The sequence below is a fragment of the Corythoichthys intestinalis genome, chromosome 7, assembly GCF_030265065.1.
Source record: "Corythoichthys intestinalis isolate RoL2023-P3 chromosome 7, ASM3026506v1, whole genome shotgun sequence".
Taxonomy (NCBI): domain Eukaryota; kingdom Metazoa; phylum Chordata; class Actinopteri; order Syngnathiformes; family Syngnathidae; genus Corythoichthys; species Corythoichthys intestinalis.
In genome coordinates this window covers 48,052,286-48,077,494 of record NC_080401.1, presented here as the reverse complement: position 1 = coordinate 48,077,494, position 25,209 = coordinate 48,052,286, and the positions used below count along the sequence as shown (strand labels likewise).

Genomic DNA, 25,209 nt, shown 5'->3' with positions numbered 1-25,209 from the left:
CTGCCAAAAATTACTACCGTATTGGCCCGGATATAAGACGGCCCTGATTATAAGATGACCTCCTCTTTTTCAAGACTCAAGTTTGAAAAAAAGACTTTTTGAACACCAAATTAATTTTTATACAGAAAATAATTACAGTACATCCGAAACAAATGATTATAACAATATATTTGAGAGAAAAAGCATGTTATTTTGCCTCATTCAAATCTTAATATCTGAACATTTAAATGTGTAAACTAAAGTGCAATCACATTTGTAAATGAAGGGCTTCTGGTTTTTGAAATGTAAATAAACCAATCTATTGTGATAAAACAACAAAATTGCAATAACTGCATTAACCATCAAAGTGAAGTCTAACTGTAACTAGTCTTGAAACAAATCTGAATAAGGAAAAACATTGTAATAAAATAATGCAAACTGGTTAAACCTGAGTGTAGCTGAGATCTGTCACGACAGAACATCGCTTCAATGATATCTGGCGCCATTTAGCGTCGTGAATGGGGAGAGTAGCTGAGATCTGTCATGACAGAACCGCTTCAATGATATCTGGCACCATTTAGCGTCGCGAATGGGTATAATGTCTAGACCGCAAATATAAGACGACCCCCTCTTTTCAGTCTTATTTCAATGCAAAAAACACAGTCTTATATTTGGGCCAATACGGTATTTTGATCACTAATCACTCACTATATTTACAAAGGGTCAACTAATTAGCTCCTCCTTACTATACTATGCTGGACTTTACATTTTAGCTTTTAATATGCATTGAAACTAAGAACCATGCGCTATAAAGGTTGGACTAGGACTTATGAAACTTATGTACATGTATCTTGATTTCCAAAGCAAAAGATGTTTGCAGATATTTTAGTTGATTATGATAACACTGGGGAACATCATTTTTGTTGAGGTTGGTCTGATAAGTGATTTATTGGGATGACATGTCTCAGTGGTAGTGTAGTCGTTCCCCAAACCAGAGGTTGTGGGTTCGATTCGCCCCCCTGATGAACTTGTCTAAGTATCCTTGAGCAAGATACAGAACCCCACGTTGCTCCTGGTGCTGCGTCACCAGTAGGTAGATGAGGAGACAGTGTAAAGCGCTTTGAGGGCCTTAAAAGGTGGAAAGGCGCTATACAAGTGTAACACCATAACGCCATTTAAATACATTTTTTTGGTGCGGGATCCAAAACTAATTTGTTTTTCTCTAGCATGTCAGAGTTTTGAACAGTATGATCCTGTTTTGTCCCCCAATGTTTATTATTTTTTCCTAAATGTTTCCAATAAACACCAACAAAAAATATAAAAATTACTGTACTTAACACTGGGAAAATCCTTAAATTTCCTAATCTTGATCAGGTTTCTTAAAAAAGGTGTTGAATTTTGACTGGTAAGTCCCAAATTCCTCAAATTTTATATTGCTCTGCATTACATACAATTTTTTTCTTCGTCAAAGTCTGGCTGAGAATTTTTTTTCTGGTATTAGCATTAAACTCTGCGTTAAACTTTGCTCTAAGTGATCTTAAAATGGTCTAAGTCATTTGTTGAAACTTGCAAGAACCCTGAATACACATGCTTACTGTATTTTATGAATATTTTAAAATACTGACATACAATAAAATATGAAACTAACATGTATTACTGCAATGTTTAACTCTATAATGTTCTTCCTAAGGATATGGCTACTCTAATTATAATTGTGTACAAGTCGTAACATGATAGAAGGTAGGTAGGTTGTGGAGGAAAAAAACTTGATTCTCTTTCAGTGCCAAAGAACTGAAATGATTTTATGTCTTTTACATTTTTTCCACAGTGAGGTTTAAGGATTGAAGGCTGTTGTACTATAAATTTCAAATTTCTTGACAAAATGAACTCATTGACTGCCACTGATGGCGATAGACATCGAAGCCATATTGGATCCAATCCAATATTCCATCCAATCCTTATTGTCACAGTCAGAATGGATCGGGCGTCTATGGTCGTCAATGGCACTGAAATATGATCATTCGCAGTCTTACCAATTTAAATGGGTTGGACATCAATTGCAACCCCCCGCGCATTCCTGTCGTAGTCACGGCGCCATCCAGAAGCCCAAAACAGCCATCCTCCGAGGCCTGCTATTTAGTTAACAGCTGAGCTTCTGGGGAAGTCCAGACGAGAAGATGACAAACATGATAAACATGACGCATTTTAATGTTCCATACACTCATTTGTTTATCATACCTTGTCGGAACGCTCTGCTCTTTACTTCCTTTAATGAACATGTTGCTCCTATACGTCATCACTGAGTTTTCATTGACGTCTTAAAACAGCCAGGAGGAGGATGTGTACGCATCTGAGTAGTCATTCTCATCATACAAAAAGTGATTTCGCTCACACGTCCTAATGTATTACACGTCGAGATGATTCACTCGGCGGCAAGTCCACACACGCTCTGCTCCTTTTGGTTTCATAACATCTATTACACGCCGGCTGTTTACAAAAGTTCACTAAACAGGTGTTTTTAGAATGCTTTGAAAAGTGTACAAGCACATACAACATTGCAGAAAAACCACAAAAATGTTTTTGAATATTATGTAACATTAGTTTATCATATTGATGAAAAATGTGATTTATATAGTGTAAAATTAACCGTAATCATTTTTGTTTTCACAGTGGGCTTTCGGCGTGACGCTGTGGGAGCTGATGACTCTGGGCCAGACGCCGTACGTGGACATCGACCCCTTCGAGATGTCGGCCTACTTGAAGGACGGATACAGGATAGCGCAACCAATCAACTGTCCTGATGAACTGTATGTACCAGTAATGCAGTATGTGTTGTCACAGTCCCACCGGTGTGTTCACAGCCAGTGTGAAAGCACAAATGCACTTGACTTTGAAAGAAACAGGTGGCTAGAATTATGACGAAAAAGAAAAATATACACTTTACCTTGACTTTTTAGCGCGCTATGGACCGAGTCCGCTTAAAGTCTCCTTGGTGCTTGTGAACGTCAGACTAGCAGCTTTTAACGTTAGACCTAGAACAGCAGCTTGGTTGTAGCACTCAGAGGATGTCTTTTTTTAAATTTACATTTGACATGGCCTAGTTTTAACATTCCTCTCTAATGGCACCATTCACTGAGCTTTGCCTTCTTCAAGGATAAAACCCCTATAGTGTCTGACAAACTCGGCTAGCAGTGTGCTAGCATAGCAACTTCATCAATTACAATTACTAAGAAGAAAAAAATTAAATCCACTTCACTTTTTAGTTTGCAACGGACAGAGTCCTTGTAAAATAGTAACTCAAAGCTAATGGCCATGTTGCTATTATTAGCAAAGCACACTCTAAATATCCATTCTTTTTAAACCTGTCTATTCCCTCATGACTAGTAGGGGCCGTTTACATGGTGACTGTCCGAGAATACGAAAAATTTCAAATTTGCATTTGTGTCTCCATTTGAACACTGTCACAATTCCGCATGAAAACGATGTAGTATTCATGCCAGGCCTTAGGGGACAGTGCAGATTTACAGGGCGACAGAGAATGATGCACTTTGACCCCACCAAGCTCCCTCAGCCCGGAAAAAAATATGCCCGCCCACTCGAAGCAATGTCATGTTTCTTTTGTTCAAAAAGGCACAAAAATTGAAATGTTCAACATATTTAATTTAAAAATATTATTAAAACCGTAAATTAAAGCCGACATTCCGCCACACTTGCTGTTTTTAATGTTTAGTAGCACTGCTGTGCACGCCCAATGTGACGTGTACGAGTGCTGACGTTAACGCTGCGGTCTCACGCTGCAGGAGCCTTTGATATGCATGCCGAGGAAGACCCCTCAATCCCTCGCAATCGGATTCTTCCACTTTGGAGGCAGGATTCAGAATTTTTCGTCTTCGACTCCCGTCTTCTCCGACGCCATATGTACGCGAGGCGAGTCAGCTACTCAGTCATTGCGTCTTTGTGTCATAGACTCGCCATGTAAACTGCCCCTAGTATTAACTTGTTTTTTTGTAATGGCCTTTGAAGATACAATTCCATTATTACCAGAGGAACTTGGCTAGCCGCATGCTAGCATAGCAGCTTTGTCATTGAAAACTGTGGCTGTCCTTTTTGTTTTTTAAAGGGATCCTCGATCTTAAAGACATGTAGTTCTTAAAAGATAAACGGTAGTATGAGTTACAATAATTTGATATTAAAACCACTCTTAATGTTTTCGTTTTAATAAAATTTGTTAAATTATTTTAACTGATAAGTCGCCATTCTTGTTGATGTCGCAGTGCGGTGATGTCACATGGCTCGCTGCCGAACTTCCAGCATGTCATTCGTTAGCTATCCCTACATGTCGTCGGTTATGCCCTTCCAATTTGAACCAGAGGGGAAAAGTGATGAGCAGGAATGCACAGTTGGTCGTTCACAAGACGATCAGCAAAGGCAAAATGCAGAGCAGGAAATACCTGATAAGACAAGAGTTGGGCAAAACTGGTGCTGTACTTGCGTCAAGTGTGTCTCATTGACGCGCGAGAGAGAACTCCGGGTTTTGTTAGCAGATCTTCAAGTTGAGCTACTGCGTGATCAAACTTATTCCTATATAATTATGTACCGGTAGATTGTTAGCATCCAGAGCTGTCGTGTGCTTTACATACAGTACATGCCAAAAGTTTGAACACACCTTGTCATTTTTGCATTCTTATTTTCATGACTATTGACATTATAAACTCTTGCTGAAGGTAATAAAACTATGAATGCACACATGTGATAGTCAGGACCGGAATTGTGTCGTGGCTGACTGTCCTCATTAAATTTGTCATCTGACGGGAACAAATCCTGAGATCGAGTGTCCTCCATGTCTTGTACATCCAACTCACGTTTAGCTACGTAAGGGTGGTCCATATTAAGTGCTCGGCGCGCATCTGCTGGCCACTGTACCGCTGCATCGGACGTGTCTGGATCAGTTTGAGTGGCAACATCACTCATATTAGGTGAATACTGAACACACACACTTACTGCCTGATGAGCTGACAGTAAAGGTGAATTATTAGCTTCCTCTGTGACTAGCGGTATGCCCGAAGGTTCGCCTACTGCTGTAGTGACATGAGCGGCTTGCCTGCTTAAAGAGCATACGACAGGAGAAAAAAAGTCTTAAATAGCATTATTATGTGAATTAGAATCATATTTTGAGACGATTCGACTATATACAACAATTTAGCAAAGCACAGATGACGGGAAATTAGTCTTTTAATCTGCCAGTTAGCCACGCCTACCGTTATAGGGCTCAAGCGTCCCCAACAGGTGGATGACATCAGCGGGAGACTGGGCTCATCGGTTTTACTATTCAGCCCATTTAGGGGGAATTATTCAGAATAAGGAAAACGCGACGAAGAGAACCGCAAAATGTCATTGTTTCAGTCTCCCTACTCCAATATTTTTACAGGATATTCTTTTTATCCAAGTATTTTTCCACAATAGCGAAATAAATGGCTCGAGAAGGACTAGTCAGCCCGTCAAGGGTGAAGTATTCACAACGAGGAAAACGCGACGAAGAGAGCTGCAAAATGTCGTTGTTTCTGTCTCTTTACTTCAATATTTTTACAGGATATTCTTTTTATCCAATTATTTTCCCCAATTGCTAAATAAATGGCACGGTCATGACAAATAACAGTCTTGTGCTAAATGGAATATGAAATCATAAAAAATGCACTGTCGACTTCACCTTTACTGTCGCACCTCCCGAACGATATTTTATGACACCTAAATCGGACATATGTCATTTCCCTTCCCCGGCTTCGGAGAATGTAAACAAACCAAGAGGCTTGACAGCTAGCCGACATGCTAACCCGAACCGAGTGATGTTTCAAATAGGGCTGTCAAACGATTAAAATTTTTAATCGAGTTAATTACATCTTAAAAATTAATTAATCGTAATTAATCACAATTAATCGCAATTCAATCCATCTATAAAATATGCCATATTTTTCTGTAAATTATATATATATTCTGTAAAATAAATTGTTGGAATGGAAAGATAAGACACAAGATGGATATATACATTCAACCTACGGTACATAAGGACTGTTGTGGCATTTCACTCTACTGTCATTTAAATCTGTCTAATGCTGTCCTCACTCCGAAGCGTCTACTTTTTCCAAAGCTAGACAGCTAGTGAACGACGCCTTAATAATCAGACTTCCTTTTTCATCTGATTTATTAATAAAATTGCCTCAAACCATTGTCCTCTTTAGACCGTTGTAAAACTACAAAAAAAAGTACACAAGCATTGCATTAGCAACAACTTTAGCTTAGCACGCTATACAGGTTCACTAAACATAAACAAAAAGCGTCTCATACAAAAAATATAACATTTCGCTTACTAACATAATATGTACATTCTTTACAACAACCATACTTACGGACAAATCTTGTTCAAGGATCATATAAGCACAATATTACAACGTAGGCGTCAGCCTGTGACGTCGTGCAGCCATATTGAACTGGCAAGAACACAATAAACCATGTCGCAAAGCGACCACAAGAATTCGCTGTTAGACAGCAAAAAAAGCCTTGCTGTAAAACTTACCAAAAGGCAGAATACTGTCTGAGCGGGACATATGCGTTAATTGCGTCAAATATTTTAACGCGATTAATTTAAAAAATTAATTACCGCGCGTTAACGCGATAATTTTGACAGCCCTAGTTTCAAAGTCTTTGAAGCGGAAAATCACACATAACTAGCCCGGATTATTTAATATGACGACTGGGTTGTCGATTGTCTTCGCGGACGGGCAAACCACCCGGCGGAGAGCAATTTACAGCTCGTTCCCCGGAGGAGGGCGGCTGCAGTTGTTGTGCAGCTAACATGCAGCTAATGTGCATGAGGAGAGCTTTTTACATGCCTATCAATGATCAAACGTAAGTAGTCCTTTATTCAAAGAAAGTTTGTAGTGTTTACTTTGTAATCACTGTATTCGTATTTGACATAATACAAAACAAGATGTTTACTCACTTCCTCGTAAGTCCAATGTTTCCACAGTAGTCGGGCTTGTTTTGGCCAATATCCACGGTGAATGGGAACCTTTTTGAAACTCCAAAAAGGCGCACACGCTTCTCCCTCATAAAGCAAGATTTTTCTGCAGCCGTTTGGCTGGCGTAATGCGAAAAATAAACGTATTAATCCGCAAAATCAGCTGAATCCTAGTCCTCATAGACAACAGTACGGCTGGAAAGTGAAGAGGACGCCTTCAACCGTACACGTCACAGCGCCCTCCTCCTCAATGCAAGACCGAAGCCGGAAGTCACTCATTTTTATGGCGCGGGATTCAAAAAACTAAATAAATATAGCCATCGCTTCCACACACATCCAAGCGGTCCATATCATTCAGGAGCATAAAATACCGCGTGTATTATGAAATAAACATGCTTTTTCATGTCACATGCACTTTAAGAGAGCGGCCAGAGTTTCTTGTCTTTGGCACTTTATTGCGCGCATTTCACTCGCCATCCGAGCGCGTTGAGGCTTTTTGTGAGGGAAAATAGTTGGAAAAGCATATGATTTTAGTCTCCGCTTATATCCAGCTTCTCTGGTGAGCGCTTTCATAAGTTGTCGTTGACTAAAAGCCTCGAACGCGGTAGGAGAAAAATGGCGAGAACAAAGCCTTCTGTTTTGGGAAGTTTTGTCAGTCTACAGGCATTTTCTAAAACCTTTCTCCTCTTCTTGTCAATAGGAAATCTGTGGAGACTCACATCCACTCCCCTTGTTTCCATTTGACTGGAAATTGCATTCAAAAGCATCACATCGTTGCATTTTACTTAGCGAGTTTAGGCAGCCATACACAATTGTTGTACACAATTGGAAACGTCCCATTTACGTAATCACTCCGAGCCCGCAAAACATGGCACCAACTATCGGTCAAAATCCATCCATCCATCCATTATCTTCCGCTTGTTCCGGGGTCGGATCGCGGGGGCAGCAGCTTTAACAGGGAAGGCCAGACTTCCCTCTCCCCAGCCACTTCAACCAGCTCCTCCGGCGGGATCCCAAGGCGTTCCCAGGCCAGCCGTGAGACATAGTCTCTCCAGCGTGTCCTGGGTCGTCCCCGGGGCCTCCCGCCGGTGGGACATGCCCGGAACACCTCTCCAGGGAGGCGTCCGGGAGGCATCCGAACCAGATGCCCGAGCCACCTCAGCTGGCTCCTCTCTACGCGGAGGAGTAGCGGCTCGACGCCGAGTCCCTCCCGGATGACCGAGCTTCTCACCCTATCTCTAAGGGAGAGCTCGGACACCCTGCGGAGGAAACTCATTTCGGCCGCTTGTATCCGGGATCTTGTTCTTTCGGTCACGACCCAAAGCTCGTGACCATAGGTGAGGGTATGAACGTAGATCGACTGGTAAATCGAGAGCTTTGCCTTTCGGCTCAGCTCCTTCTTCACCACCACGGACCGGTGCAGAGTCCGCATTACTGCAGACGCCGCACCGATTCGCCTGTCGATCTCCCGCTCCCTCCTACCGTCACTCGTGAACAAGACCCCAAGATACTTGAACTCCTCCACTTGGGGCAGGATCTCATCCCCGACCCGGAGAGGGCAGTCCACCCTTTTCCGACTGAGGACCATGGTCTCGGATTTGGAGGTGCTGATCTTCATCCCAACCGCTTCACACTCAGCTGCGAACCGCTCCAGTGAGAGTTGGAGGTCACGGCTTGATGAAGCCAAGAGCACTAAATCATCTGCAAAAAGCAGAGATTCAATGCTGAGGTCACCAAACCGGACCCCCTCAACGCTTCGGCTGCGCCTAGAAATTCTTTCCATAAAAATTATGAACAAAATCGGTGACAAAGGGCAGCCTTCGCGGAGTCCAACCCTCACTGGGAACGAATTCGACTTACTGCCGGCAATGCGGACCAGACTCTGACACCGGTCGTACAGGGACCGAACAGCCCTTACCAAGGGGCTCGGTACCCCGTACTCCCGGAGCACCCTCCACAGGATTCCCCTAGGCACACGGTCGAACGCCTTCTCCAAATCCACAAAACACATGTAGACTGGTTGGGCGAACTCCCATGCACCCTCGAGGACCCTGCTGAGGGTGTAGAGCTGGTCCACTGTTCCACGGCCGAGACGAAAACCACACTGCTCCTCCTGAATCCGAGATTCGACTTCCCGACGGACCCTCCTCTCCAGTACCCCTGAATAGACTTTACCGGGGAGGCTGAGGAGTGTGATTCCTCTATAATTGGAACACACCCTCCGGTCCCCCTTTTTAAAAAGGGGGACCACCACCCCGGTCTGCCAATCCAGAGGCACTGTCCCCGATGTCCACGCGATGTTGTAGAGGCGTGTCAGCCATGACAGCCCTACAACATCCAGAGCCTTTAGGAAGTCCGGGCGGATCTCATCCACCCCCGGGGCCTTGCCACCGAGGAGCTTACCAACCGCCTCAGTGACTTCAACCCCAGAGATCGAAGAGCCCACCTCAGAGTCCCCAGACTCTGCTTCCTCAAAGGAAGGCGTGTCGGTGGAATTGAGGAGGGCTTCGAAGTATTCTCTCCACCGACACACGACGTCTCGAGTCGAGGTCAGCAGTACACCATATTCACTATACACAGTGTTAATAGTGCACTGCTTTCCTCTCCTCAGACGCCGGATGGTGGACCAGAATTTCCTCGAAGCCGTCCGGAAGTCGTTTTCCATGGCCTCACCGAATTCCTCCCATGTCCGAGTTTTTGCCTCGGCGACCACCAAGGCCGCAGTCCGCTTGGCCAGCCGGTACCTGTCAGCTGCCTCCGGAGTCCCACAGGCCAAAAAGGCCCGATAGGCCTCCTTCTTCAGCCTGACGGCATCCCTTACCGCTGGTGTCCACCAGCGGGTTCGGGGATTGCCGCCACGACAGGCACCAACCACCTTACGGCCACAGCTCTGATCGGCCGCCTCAACAATGGAGGTGCGGAACATGGCCCACTCGGACTCAATGTCCCCCACCTCCCCCGGGACAAGGGAGAAGTTCTGCCGGAGGTGGGTGTTGAAACTCTTTCTGACAGGGGATTCTGCCAGACGTTTCCAGCAGACCCTCACAATACGTTTGGGCCTGCCAGGTCTGGCCAGCATCTTCCCCCGCCATCGGAGCCAACACACCACCAGGTGGTGATCAGTTGACAGCTCCGCCCCTCTCTTCACCCGAGTGTCCAAAACATGCGGCCGCAAGTCCGATGACACGATTACGAAGTCGATCATCGAACTGCGGCCCAGGGTGTCCTGGTGCCAAGTACACATATGGACACCCCTATGTTTGAACATGGTGTTCGTTATAGACAAACCGTGACGAGCACAGAAGTCCAATAACAGAACACCACTCGGGTTCTGATCGGGGGGGCCGTTCCTCCCAATCACGCCCCTCCAGGTCTCACTGTCATTGCCCACGTGAGCGTTGAAGTCCCCCAGTAGAACGAGGGAGTCCCCAGAGGGGGCGCTCTCTAGCACACCCTCCAAGGACTCCAAAAAGGGTGGGTATTCTGAACTGCTGTTCGGTGCATAAGCGCAAACAACAGTTAGAACCCGTCCCCCCACCCGAAGGCAGAGGGAGGCTACCCTCTCGTCTACCGGGGTAAACCCCAACGTACAGGCGCCAAGCCGGGGGGCAATAAGTATGCCCACACCTGCCCGGCGCCTCTCACCATGGGCAACTCCAGAGTGGAAGAGAGTCCAACCCCTCTCGAGAGGATTGGTACCAGAACCCAAGCTGTGTGTGGAGGAGAGTCCGACTATATCTAGTCGGAACTTCTCTGCCTCACACACCAGCTCAGGCTCCTTCCCTGCCAGAGAGGTGACATTCCATGTCCCAAGAGTTAGCTTCAGCAGCTGGGGGTCGGACCGCCAAGGCCCCCGCCTTTGGCTGCCGCCCAACTCCCTACGCACCCGACCCCTTTGGCCCCTCCCACAGGTGGTGAGCCCATGGGAAGGGGAACCCACGTTGCCTTTTCGGGCTGAGCCCGGCCGGGCCCCATGGGGACAGGCCCGGCCACCAGACACTTGCCTTCGAGCCCCACCTCCAGGCCTGGCTCCAGAGGGGGGCCCCGGTAACCCGCGTCCGGGCAAGGGAAACTGGGGTTCATTAATGTTGCTCATCATAAGGGGTCTTTTTGAGCCATACTTTGTCTGGCCTCTCACCTAGGACCTGTTTGCCATGGGTGACCCTACCAGGGGCTTAAAGCCCCAGACAACATAGCTCCTAGGATCATTGAGACACGCAAACCCCTCCACCACGATAAGGTGATGACTCATGGGGGGATCGGTCAAAATATGTACTAAATATTATAAAATATCGCCATTGATTTAACATTTTATGTGTTTCTAACAACATAGTTAAGTACAAGAGAACAATTGTGGTTTATTAGAGCCTACATGTCTTTAAGAACGAGGATCCCTTTAAATCTGTGAAACCCCTAGTCTTAAATTGTTCTTTTGTTGGGCGTTATCTTGACAACTTAACTCAGCTTCTCATGAATGTAGCCTCAAATCCTATCCAAAAAACAAAGCTAAAGGTGTGTTTGGTAATGAAATACAAAATGCACTATAAAAATAAATAATTTAAGACTTGTTTTTAAGTCGTGGCTAATAGTCATAAAAATATGGCACACTAATTTTTAATAACTGTATCTAGGAAGCTTGTTTCCGACATTCCATGTGTGTTTTGACTAAAATGAAAATTAGCGAGGAATCAAGAAATTTCCTGCGAGGCACAAAAGGTGATGAAGCGATTGTTTCAAAATATTCCGGGCTAAGACATGAAACATTGTGACATGTGCCCAAATTTTCCACCCTTTGTTGATGTTTCCATCCGCTGCCATGTTTGTGTGGCAGGTTTGCCGTCATGGCGTGCTGCTGGGCTCTGGACCCGGAGGAGAGACCCAAATTCCAGCAGCTGGTCCAGTGCCTCACGGAGTTTCACGCCGCCTTGGGGGCTTACGTTTGAAAGCCTCGTGGATTCTACTTGTGCCTTATGAAAGAAAACTAATTTGAGGCTTGTGTCCTTTTTTATTTTTGTACAGGTCTTTGTTTTTTTATATAGCTTCTTACAGCATAGCAAATATTTTTCATAGATTGTTGACTCTCCCAACAGGAATTTTTCCACTGACATCCACGTGCCATGTTTTAAAGGCACTTCAGCATTTATTTGTACAGGTAGTCCCGGGTTACGACGTACTCGAGTTATGTGGTTTTGATTTTACGACGCAAAAGTCTCATCCGTAATTTTGTTTCCAGTCGTTTTTTTTTTTTGTTTGTTTGTTTTTTAAAGGCACGTAAACAGTACCTTATTGTACCTCAGTATTTAATTTTTTACTTTACTAATATGACGCGTTCTGTTCTCACTAAACGTGAAGTTGTTCAGCTTGACAGACAGCAAACAAGGCAATTTTGGGTTTTGATGCTTTTGACTTCCTTCACTTTTGACCATTTGTAAACTGTAACGCACATATGTACATCTATCCATATAGTCTGATCAATTTAGTCAATTAAATAAGCCTAATTTGCCTTAAAAAAGTCCGCTAGCTTAAATGCTAACGTATTTATAATTCTCACAGCAAATTGCTCACACATAATTCAAACAAACTGTAGCTCTAAACTTAATTACAAATGCATACACAAACATAGTCTGCTCCTCAGTCATAAGGCGACAGCCCAGCCAGACCCAACGTTGCCACCAGAGGAGAATGTATCCTCCATCATTAAATAAAATACAATACATTTGGACTTTTTGGATAGTTATTTTGAGATTTAGGTGTATTTAAAGGGTTCATGCCGATTTACTCGGGAATTCGGGTTACGTCGCCAGTGTACGGAACTTGTTCATAACCTGGGGACTACCTGTATATGCACTGTAAACCCATTAAGCACGGTACGACGGCAAAAAACTTTTAACATGCTTTTCAAAGTATGTTGTTTAGTATGTACACATTCAGCATCAGTCGCTTTTACACTGTTATAATATTAGGATACTCTCGGAAGTAGTGTCAGCCATAATAGGTGCGGTGCCATCTTAACTTTTTTTTTCTTTTTATTATTGGATTTCCACAATCTTTTTCAAGGCTACCAGGACCATCCCGATGTTCCAAGTTTGCTTTTTTTTTTTTTTTTTTTTTTTTTTTGTCCGGCCATTTAACACTATCCGTCACAGGAGTTACTGAATTTATCATTTTTGTAAAATCTCAATGTACCTGGATGGTTTTTGGGAGCGTGAGGTTCTGGTATGTTTCTGGTCACTGCATGTTGAATGATGGTGCTTAAATTCATTCATTATTAAATTTAATTTCTTTGACATTTTTCCTTGTTCTTTTGTTTTAAGACCAACCAATGCACATTTTTCTCTTTAAACTGTTAACTGACTGCTGTGTCACATCTTTTTAAATCCACGATTCCACAGATTTTCGAACAGATGTTTAAAAAATTTTTTTTTTTTTTTTGCAACCAAGAGTCTCTTATAAACAGTGTCTTGATTGAGTTTGTGTGCCCCCCCCCCCAAAAAGAAAAACGACTTTTTTTGGTAACCCTTAAATACCTGCAACTTGAAGCAATTATCAGTAGGGTCCCAACATTTAAAAAATAAGGTCCTAATGAAACATTTTCAAATTTTTTTTAATTGAATATGTGTAATGAGCGCTCTAATATCTATAACCCTTGCTAAATCCTTTTTTTTTTTCTCATGGAACCTGCAGATGCATTTGTTGACTTGCATCAATCTTTTTTTTTTTTTTTTTTTTAAAGAAATGTCAAAATTCTGAATAAGTCACAAAATAATTATATTTTAGGTGTATCAAATGTGATACATTTGGCAATAAAGGGTTAAGAATACTGGAAAAAAAGTGAGCCACACCAAAAATAATTTCGTTGGAATTTTGCAGCATTCGTCACTTATCAGTGGAGAAAAACCTCCCATTGACTCCTGGTCAGCTACCAGATTTAACACATGAATGAGTCATCATAGCGTTTGTTCCTCTGATAACTTTCAATTTTGGACTTTTTTTTTTTTTTTTTTTTTTTTTAACTCATTAACACAAGTTTCTGATTTGCTACATTTTAGCTTGATATTTCAAATGTTAACTCGTATACAATGTATCACTTTTTCCATTCTATTTCATTCCCAGCTTAGTTAGCAATAATTTACCGTAATTTTCACACTATAAGACGCACCTGACTATAAGCCGCCATCCACCAAATTTGACACGAAAACCACATTTGTTCATAGATAAGCCACATTAGACTATAAACTGCAGCTGTCCTCACTGTATTATGGGATATTTACACCAAAATATATTAACCGGTAACACTTTATTTGACAGAGGCATCATACGACTGTCATAAGACCAAATGAAGCTTTGAACCAATTGGCTGCAAAACTTGATTGCTTCAAGAACCTTCATTTGGCCATCACTGCTCCCTTGGGGGAGGCAGTCAACCTCTGCTGCCACCTGCTGTCAACACTTGTTTTCCAACATGCCTCCTAGCATGCATTGCAGCGCTAAAGATGTAAATAACAATCAAAATTCATGTTCTGTGCTAATTATTCCTTCAGTTACTGTTCCAGTTGTTTCATTAATTGCTAGTTATGGTATTCGATACTTTATTTGACAGTGATGTCATAATAATGTCATTAGACTAGGGCTGCAGCTATCGATTATTTTAGTAGTCGATTAATCGATGAACCATTAGTTCAAATAATTGAGTAATCAGTTAAGGAACATGAAAAATTAAATTACCTGAGCTGAGCCTCAAACGGTATAATAAATGAGGATCTATGTACAACAAAAGAACAATTGGCTAACTTACATAGCAAAAGTCCGCTTGTTTAAATGCTATAAACTTTTTTTTTTTTTTTACAGTGCTCTTAACAAATGGTTTAGACGCACATTCCCACAAAAACAGGCTAAATATACCTATAAACTAAATTACGAATGTATTTAAAAAAATAAAAACATTAGCTCAAACAAAAACTTAGCTTATGTTGGTCTTAACGGGGAGCACTTGGATTCAGCCATGTGAAATGAGGCAGACTAGAAGGCAGTGTATCCATCCAAATCAATAAAACTAAATGCAAACACTTTCAAAATAAACCATTACAACGCCACTTAAACGAATACTCGAAGCAGCAAAATTTAATTCGAATCTTTTTTTGTAATCGAATACTCGAGTTAATCAATTAATCGTTGCAGCACTACATTAGACAATCATAATTATGACATGACACTGTCATTAGCATTAATGAATGCTTATAACAGTCATTTTGTGTTATCCGGCAAATTATCTCACTCTTGAATGGATGTAAAAGATCCGAGCTGGACATGAATAACACAATTTGCCGGATGACACTGAATGACATTTGTCAAAAGCATTCAGTAATGCCAATGATAGTGTCATGTCATAATTATGATGTTCTTATGACGCCGCTGTCAAATAAATTGCTACCTATTAACCCAAATAAATCAATAAATAAGCCGCACTGGACTATAAGACTGGACCATTCAAAATGACGGGAAAAAGTAGCGGCTTATAGTTTTAAAATTACGGTACTATCAATGGCCACCACCTCGTGCTCATTATCTTAAATTAGCCTGTGACCAAAGTGACATTTAATTCTCAAATACTTGATCAAAAATAACCATTCCCTTAAACTGATGAATGTTAGCGCACCCTCGGGATAAAATGAGGATTAACTATTAATACGAAACTCGTATGACTCAAATGGCGGGCCTTGAAAAGGTTGTACGGTGACGTCACACGTGGTCCCTCACCGGAGGGAAAATGAAAATAAAAGCCTCGCGCATGCGCACTTTGCAAAGCACAATCCACAAACACGCTCTCACACACTGCACATTTGACTTCATTCCAGCAAAGACACGAAGAGGCGCACAAGAGGGAGGGCCGAGATGTTCCGCAGCATTAAGGTAGGAACTAACTTATTACAGCCTGTTCAATGAACTTTATTGTCGTAAAACCTCTGGTAATTGTTTTATGTGCCGTCAACAGGTGAGCCCATTTCCCCCATTATGCTAATGTCCAAAAAAAAAAAGAAAAAAAAACGACACTGGAGTCGCATCAAATCTTTTTTTAATCACAGGAACTGAATATGACACTTAACATTGTTTATTTGTTAGGATAACATTTTTAGAATGTTAAATGTCAGTTTGAAACATGTCAATCTGATACATAATGACGTTTCCTGCATAAATACTGAAGTGGTAATAGTTTAACAACCTGTTAAAATTGCCTTGAGTAAGTTATAGTATGAATTTCCTTGATACTAAACAATGAAATATAATTAATACTACTAATATGTTGCCTCAATTTTATTGAGTAGACATGGTGTCTTGTTTTTTTAAGTGTATAGTACAAAGGTTCTCAAACTTTTTATAGGCACCATAAAATACGTGGATATCCCAGGTCTCTCCAACATTAAAATACATCACAAGAGTGCGGGTAAGCCCACCCTCATGTACATTTAACTCCATAAGCGGATTTTAAGGGGGGCCCAGGACCCTTCCTGCAGGCCGAAAAGGGTCATTGCATGTAATTGACTTTCCTATATATATACATATATATATGTAAAAGTTGTAAAGTGATAAAACTGCAACAAAAATGAATGAATTGAACAAAAAAACATTGTTGTTATGGGTCGAAATTATTCGAGCACCTTAGACATTTGCTTTGCATGTAATTTAGTAAAAAAAAAAAAATATATATATATATATTACAGAAAAAAATATTTTTAAAAATGATTTTTTTTCTTTGATTGAAAATATTTTTTGGGGATTGAAGCAACTTTTTGGGGAATTGAATGATTTAGACACAAATGTTCTAATCATAATATGGCCCAAACACAAAAAGGATTGCCTCAATCAAAGAAAACTTTCAATAGAAAATTAAGCGTTCAAATGCAAATTTTTCAATCTCAAATATTTTTTCCCATTCAAAAACTTCCTGTGATTGAAATGTTTCTTTTTTTGATTGAAGTGATTTTTCTTTTTGAAAATCTATATTTTTTGAAGCAACTTATTTTTTGATGAAGTTATTGAGAAAAATGTCCTAGCCAAATGTGACCCAAACACAAATCAACATTATTTAAATCAAAAAGTTGCTTCGATCAAAAAAAACTTAATATAATCTAAAAACAAAACAACTTTTTTTAAATTAATCAAAGAAAAATAGCTTTTTTTTTTTCAGTTTCAAATTTATTTTTGCATTCAAGCACTTTTTTTTTTTTTTAATTGAAGCGACTTTTTTTGGTTGAAATATATATTTTAATTGAAGCAACTTTTTTTTTCTTATGAAGTATTTTTTTTAATTGAATAATAAAGACACAAATCTACCTCCATACGGCTCCGCCTAGGGCATAAAAGTTTTAACTGCGGTAACTACATTGGCACGACACCGGCAGGCGTACCAAATTCAATGGATGATGATCTTGGCGAAAAGTATTGCCTAAGCAGCCTGATTTAGAATTCCCCTCAAGAATGATGGGAAACAAAAAACGCTCATTGTCAACTTATTATTATAAATATTCTTGTAAGTTAATTTTATTGCTGACACTGCGTTTTGGGGTCATTAACATGTTGTGCCCCCCTTGCCCCAAAAGCCAAACTCCACCTATGTTTACCTCATTGCCTGCCATTGACAACAATAGACGCCCAAATTATTTAAACTGGGACAACTGGCTGTGAATTCTCATATTTCAGTGCCACTGACGGTGCTAGATGTCGAATTAATTTTGACTGGGAGGGCCGAATGAACGAATAAATGAACGTTTATTCCTCCCAGCCAAGTCAAAATGCATTGGACAGCTAGCGCTGTCAATGGCAGCCAATGAGTTAATACAATTGTTAGCTACTGCAACATGTAGTTTGAACAGTTTCACTAAATTGAAACAAGGAAACTACTTTCACAAACATTCTCTTTAAAGGTATGTGAGCACAAATTGAATAAATGTTCCTAAACAATTACATGCAAATAATTTAATTCAAATGTTGCAGTGCAATTAAACAGTCATTATTTGGCATACATTTGGAGAATCATTAGAATGTTAAATTAATATGACACCCATTGTGTATTTTGAAAAAAAAAAAAAAATTAAGTTGACTTCTTATAAGCCATACATTTACAATACTAAAACTTAACTGTATTTCAGGAATGTGCCTTTTAACAAATGAAAATACAAGGCTATTCAGGGCAATTGCAGAGAGCTGGGACTAGTTTGTTCACATATGGACCATAAGATGTCGCCATTGCGCTATAAGCGTGTCACCAGACATGGTTATATCGTCGTTAAAATATGTGTAGTTTTAATACCTTTTTGTAGCACTGTTTTAAGGCCACCAGGCTTATAATGCACTGGGGGTAACCTTGCATAAGGTATACATATTAATTTAAAATACATTTAAACAAATTAACGAACTGGGTAACAATTACGTGATTGCAATAGCTATGTACGACAACTTACATGCCTTGAGATACGAGTAATATCTTCCCGGACCATGCCGGTAACTCAAATCAAAGTGCTGATGAAGCGGTTATTTTTAGCCAGATTTTCCAGAACAAGACTTTAACTTGTTTTCGACATTCATGTCTGATTGCTACCGAATTTGAACTGAATACACTAAACAGATGATTAATAGACATCTGAACTCTTTCACTGCCTTTGACGATGTCGCTGCCACCCTCCCACTTTTATGGATTGGACGTTGAGCACCGTCAATAGCAGCCAATGAGTTAATGTAAGAAATTTTTAGTTGGTATTCATGTAAAAAAATTCACAATCGCTGCTGTAAACATTACCTGATATGACTGAGTGCACTGCACAGCTATGGTCCGACATGTTTAGATAATGGGAGTAGTTCTGCACAGAGTGGATGCCCTTCTGAACGGTAACATTTGTTTATACATCCCTTGTGCACCTATGAATAACACTTCATAACAAATCTATCTTCTTGGCTGCAGAACACAATGTTCATTCAGCACTCTTTATTTGCTCAATTCCATCTGAGGTGCGCAAAAACACATCGAGCTGGATTGCAACACATTCTTCAAGGATATTTCCGTCCTCGCCTTTGTGGAATACAAAAGGGAATGACAGATTGATATTGATACACTTAGCTGATACAACATAGACGACAGCCGCAAAAACATCTTATGACTTCCAATCCAATTGATTGACATGAAATTCATGTTTTTGTTTTTTTTTAAACTGTTTCAAGACTTTGCTTGTTTTTATTTATTTATTTTCTAACTTGGTTACACCTAATGAGGTCGACCACAAATGGTTATTTTGATAGCCATTTAGAAACGTTGGACTATGAATTTTATGTAACTGTATCATTGTTTTCCTAATCAGAAGCAGTTGTTTGCAAAAATCTAATTTTTGATTAGATACAAAGATCTGCTTTCATAAAGGGCTACAGAAATCGGCAAATATTTACTTTTTTCCTTTTTAAATAGAAAGGTTAAAAAAAAGACTAATAAGAAAAAAAAGTACAAATAAAGTGAACTGTTTTTTCCTTTTTTTTTATTTAAAATATAAATAATAAAATTAAAAGTTTGAAATATTAGACAATATGAAAAAGGGTTTTGCTTTTTTAAAGTTTTTAAACAATAAAAAAATTTAAATAAAGTGTAAACTTTTTTTATTACATAAAAATGAAATATTTTTTCGTTTTTTCATTTATAATACTTTGTGAAAGTTTTTTTCCTTTATGTGTTTTTTAGTAAAAAAAAAACCTTTTAAAAATATTAATAAAATACATTTTTAAATAATTGAGAGCATATTAACGACTAAAATTAAATTTTTACTTTTCTTGTTTTTAAAGAAAAAAATACAAGTGAATACTGTTATTCCGTTTAATTAAAAATATTTTTAAGAAACAATGGAAAAATAAGAATGTATGCATTTTTTAAAGTTAAAAATATTAAATAAAAATACATTTTAAATGATAGTAACTGTTGTTTTTTTTGTTTTTTTTGGGAGACTCTTAAAAGGGGATTTAGACAACTTCTAGATCCACAATGTAGACAAATTATTTATCACCTGAGCAAAATAGTTGTCAATTAATTTGATAATTAGTCAATTAATCGTGGCACTGCCTGCCAGTCCAAATGGATTGGACTCTGTCGCCGTCAATGGCAGCCAGCGGTAGTTAATTCTTCATGGATTTCAATATTAACAATTTCTGAATTGTTGTACCTACACATACTTTATTTTCGTAAATATCAAATATATTTTCTATTTGTTTTATAATAGGCAATAGCCAAAATATCACAGTTTCACAGTATCACGGTTATGCAATTATAGCTCTAAAATGTGTTACCTTGACATATCTGGGTTTTAAAAATAAAATATTCTAAATAAAATAAATGCAATCCTTAGGTTAGCCTAAACCCACAGCCACAGCTCAACATTATTACTAGAGGTGTGCAAAATTTCCGATTCTTAGATTATTCGCGATTCGGCCGTGGAAGATTCGAGAACGATTCACAAACATCCAAATTCCGATTATTGAAATATGCCAAGTAAAGCGGAAGTACAACACACTCAGCGCGCCGCGCGGTCTTCGGGACGGAACGGAGCGGGAGTAGCTAAACATCATGCTTCTCATTAACCGGCCCCTCGGGTAATCCCAACGCTCAACTCATGGCTCTAGCTCAACTCATGCCACGAGATAAAAAAGACACAACAACATACCTGACTGCTGCCGAAAAGCTGCTACAAGTACAGCTAAGCTACATAATGTTACGGTAGATATCATTTATATAGGACTAGATGGATTATAGACTCGGTAGCGGTAGCAGCACATCTGCAAAAAGCTAGATGCGGGCGTTAGTAAACGGCCGCCATCTTAAAGCAGTAAACTTCCCTGCAATGCTGTTGTAGCGAACCTTCCAGGCAAACCTAATTAACTTTTTATCTAAAATACTCCTAAATCGGTAAAATATTGACTTGAATCTATCTTTAAAATAGTTTTAAAACTTTCACATGTCAAAAGTAGACAAAAGGGAAATTATGGAATAACGGGAGCAATTTTAACAACTTTAACGGTTGATTCACAACATTAAATTAATTGAATGTAGTTTAAAGCTGCTGATACAGAATGGGGACTGGAGTTTTTTTATCTAATGTTATTTTTGAATATTTGTTTACTGCTATATGTTAACTTGATACTGAAATAGTAGTTTGGTTTAGCCTGAGAGTATTTTTGAACAATTTTGGAACTAATGTACAAAACTTTAAAAAAAAAAAAAAAAAAAAAAAGGAGGGGGGTGCATCAATAATCGTTTTATAATCGAATCGGAGCCTCGTAATCGTAATCGAATCATTAGGTGCCCAAAGATTCCCAGCTCTAATTATTACCATCAGAACAAAAATAATTGAATTATTTTCCATAAAAGCACGGATGACTCGTATCATGTTATCATTATACACACTTTCTCAACACAGACAGTAGCCACAGAGAAAAAATAGTCACGTTTTACCACTGCTAGTCACACTAAACACGCTTGTGTTGATTCTCGTAGCTGGTGGGAAACATTCATGACAGTGCTTACTAACTTTTGATTTTGTATAAATGCGGACTCATATTGGAGGTATTGCCTCCTCGGCAGCCACCCTCCGCAAACATGTTTTACACGTCAGCGGGCCTTCCTCCATCCTCCTTTTCTATAGCCGAAGTAATCTATACCAGCGATTTCGGTTTCTTCGATTGGGGTGGGGGGGTTGAGGAGTTTCACCTTCTCCAGCCATCGTGGAGCATAGCTGACTCACTGACACTGAGCAACAACCGGTAGGGGAGATTTGAGCCTTACAGCTGCAAGCAAGGGATTTCACCATGCATTTTTTGGGATATAAAAAAAATAGCTAATACCTTGGGGACGGAATGGCGGAAAATTTTTGCGCTTTTGAAACCTTGACGTTTTCATACCACGGTATACCTTGAAACCGGCAATCGGCACATGTCTAGGTTATAAAGATGAATCTCACTTTCAAGTCAAATGGTTCATCTCCATTTTCTAAAAAAATAATAAGAATAGTACTTACATACAGGGATTATATCTAGCTATTGTGTAACCAAACTCTTTCATGTGGTCCTCACAATGAGGGGAGTTAATTCTGTGATCTATCTTGGGAATATTTGTGCATTTCCTTCATCTCGTTTTCGTCCAGCAAATAGGTCAGGTTAAAAGAACAACAATAACAACGCGGAAATCCACGGATACATCAGGCTAGCGTCCCTCAGAATGAAAGCGTTTGAAATGGGAGAACAAACTTCCCTCAATTCTTCTCGTCGCAGCAGGTTGGAAGCGTGTTGAAACAAAAACGACGCTTATCAGCTCACATCTCTCATCAGAACACTTCAAGAATCGACAAAAGGTGTCCTGGCCATGACATAATGGTGCTTTGCCACTTGAATGCGTCATTCATTCATTGGTTCGTATTCATCAACTGACACTCTTGAGTGTCGTTTGACCTAAAAAATGTGTTTTGGCGAAAATGCAGAGATGTAAATTTCGCTTTAGATGTTTTATGAGCGCCAAAACACTTGCAGGATAGTTGTTTTTATCAACATTAAACTTTGAGATTTGAATTGTACATATTTGCTTTCATGAACACATGTCTGGTTTTTGTAAATAGCAAAACATTGTAGACGTGATAACAAGTGATTCTCGAAACCGATCCGGCAAAACTAATCTCAGCTTTAGTTTGTAATTTTGTGAAATCTTGATTACTAACGACCTGATTTTATTTTTACAATTGTTTTAAAAAAACATAGTTTTGAAGAATCTGTACTGAAATCTGTAAATCACCAATTTTATGATGATACGACACGATATTTGCCGATATTACGACTTTCGTCGATTGAAGGGCCAACAATTTAATTCGATATGTACACATGTAACTCATTTCACCTAATGTAATAAAAATACAGAGCAATTTTGAAGTTTTTAATATTTTTTTTACACTGCAATACTGCAACATTTCAAATATCTGAATGAATACCATTCTTTAAAAAAAAAAAAAAGACTATTTTAATTCATGATTTACGTTTCAATCAATTTGATTGGATCATTGCTTAACCAATCGATGCATCGATCCAGATCGACGTATGTTTACATTCCTGTAGCGTAGATTACCCTTTTATGAACTCACTGGCTGCCATTGACGTCGCTACACGTCCAATCCATTTGAAGTGGGAGGGTTGGCAACGAATGAACAAATGTTCATTCGCTGCCAACCCTCCCACTTCAAATGGATTGGGCGTCTACTAGTAGTAAACTCGTGATGAACCCAATTAAATACACAGCATCCACACTCAAATATGAATATCTGAACATGATGAATGAATAAATGAGTTTTGTAAGATAATTTAAAGCTTGTTTGAACCTAACTGTGGCAATTTGCCACTTGACTGCATCGTCCAAATAGAAAATTAGGTCTTCTGTCAATTACTTGCCGATGCGGCGACTGATTTAGTATACATCGGCAAACAAAAGAGCACTTGTGTATGAATAATTTCGGCTCATGTTGGTAACGAAGGCCCAGCTTTTACTTAGCAAAGCCAAAGATTCTTTATTTGTACGACGGTCAACCGATTGTATCTGCTTATAACTCTAAGTAATAATAATCGGAGGACATTTTAGGTCACACCCTTCAAATTTTAAGTACTCTAATCCACACAGGGAATACTAAAAAAAAAAAAAAAAATCAGTTTCTGAGTAAATTTACCTCTCCTGAGATTAAAAAAAAAATGTAAGAGAAGAATGCTTTAAAGCAACACTTGGTAACTCTTCAGTTTTAGTCGATTTTTAGCGACACCATTGGACAAAAGCGGTAGTGTTTTGACTTGAGAAAGACTGCGTTTCCCATTTGGACCAGCGCACGCCCGCATAGGGTCGTAAAATCATGATGGTCACCTGCAGATGGATTAAAAAACATTTGTTTCCAGTGGCTGAAGGATCGGCATCCCTATCGATCGGGTCCGATCAAGTCATTTTCAAAGTATCGGAATCGGCAAAAAAAATATCGGCCATGCCTTTTTTTATTTATTTTATTTTATTTTTTTACTTAAATTGTTTTCTAATTGTATTTAATGTTACAGACATAATATGTTACACTCATCCAGAGTCTTTAGTTTAGGCTTAAGGTAGGGTTATCAAATTTATCTCGATAACGGCGGTAATTAATTTTTTAAAAAATGTATTACGTTAAAATATTTAACGCAATTAATGCATGCGCTGCACGACCCACTCATGCATTGCCGCGCTCAATCTGTAATGGCGCCGTTTTACCTATAAAGAGAGATAAAAGGCAGCGTAAAATGAGTAGAGTGAATTTTGGCAGCCTTTGGAGCCTTTTTTTAATTGGCTAAAGCCTTACAATCCCTCTCGCTTCGATTACAAATATCATGGGAAGCAATGTGGGGAAGCAAGGTAGCAATTGATCTTTTTCTTAACACCTTATGTTATTTCCCGACGCAGAGAAGATATATCAATTGGTAGCACTACGCACAGTCATGGTTCCACTTCCCATCATACATTTGGGCATGGCTACAGTATCATTTACTGAAAGCTCAACAAATACACTAGATGGCAATATTTAGTCACAATATACAAAGTCACAAGTCTTTCTATCCGTCGATCCCTCTCACAGAAAGAATGTTAATAATGTAAATGCCATCTTGAGGATTTATTGTCTTAATTAACAAATAATACAGTACTTATGTACTGTATGTTGAATGTATATATTCGTCTGAGTTTTATTCATTTTTTTCTTAATGCATTGCCAAAATGTATATGATCGGGAAAAATTATCGGGAATGATTTGAATTGAATCGGGAGCAAAAAAAAGCAATCGGATCGGGAAATATTGGGATCGGCAGATACTCAAACTAAAACGATCGGATCGGGAGCAAAAAAACATGATCGGAACAACCCTAGTATAAACAATAGCATATGACAGTTAGCAACCATGTAGCTTAGTGTGGCTGCTAGACTCGCCTTTCTTTTTTCCTCCTCAGACAAAACTGTTGGTCTCTTTTGTTGCTCTGCCTTCTTTCCAGAATTAAAGTGAAAGCGGTAGCATCGACTTCCGTCTGTATAATGAATAGGGAAAGGGGAAAGTGACGAATGCTGTAAAGCAGTCAGCAAAAATTATTAGATTTTTCTCTTGTCCCGCCGCGCCCAATAACAAATTTGAAACTCAGTTAAAGTG

The 25,209-nt window shown here is 39.6% G+C and overlaps 2 protein-coding genes across 7 annotated transcripts in view; both read left to right on the top strand.

Annotated features, from left to right (window-relative positions):
- Window positions 1-13,294, top strand: part of ryk (receptor like tyrosine kinase) — a 59,950-nt gene extending 46,656 nt beyond the window's left edge. For 4 of the 6 annotated variants that reach the window (XM_057841568.1, XM_057841565.1, XM_057841564.1 and 1 more), the window contains exons 15-16: window positions 2,650-2,786; window positions 11,826-13,293. In XM_057841568.1, the coding sequence (XP_057697551.1) occupies window positions 2,650-2,786; window positions 11,826-11,937 (249 nt within the window). In that variant the 3' untranslated portion in view covers window positions 11,938-13,293. Of the gene's footprint in view, window positions 1-2,649; window positions 2,787-11,825 lie in introns of all 6 variants that reach the window. The other 2 variants (XM_057841569.1, XM_057841567.1) reach the window with 2 other exon arrangements.
- A 2,474-nt stretch (window positions 13,295-15,768) lies between these two features.
- The window catches only part of slco2a1 (solute carrier organic anion transporter family, member 2A1), a 38,688-nt gene continuing 29,247 nt past the window's right edge, over window positions 15,769-25,209 (top strand). Inside the window, exon 1 of the mRNA XM_057841921.1 lies at window positions 15,769-15,904. Within this exon, the coding sequence (XP_057697904.1) occupies window positions 15,887-15,904 (18 nt within the window). The 5' untranslated portion in view covers window positions 15,769-15,886. The remainder of the gene's footprint in view (window positions 15,905-25,209) is intronic.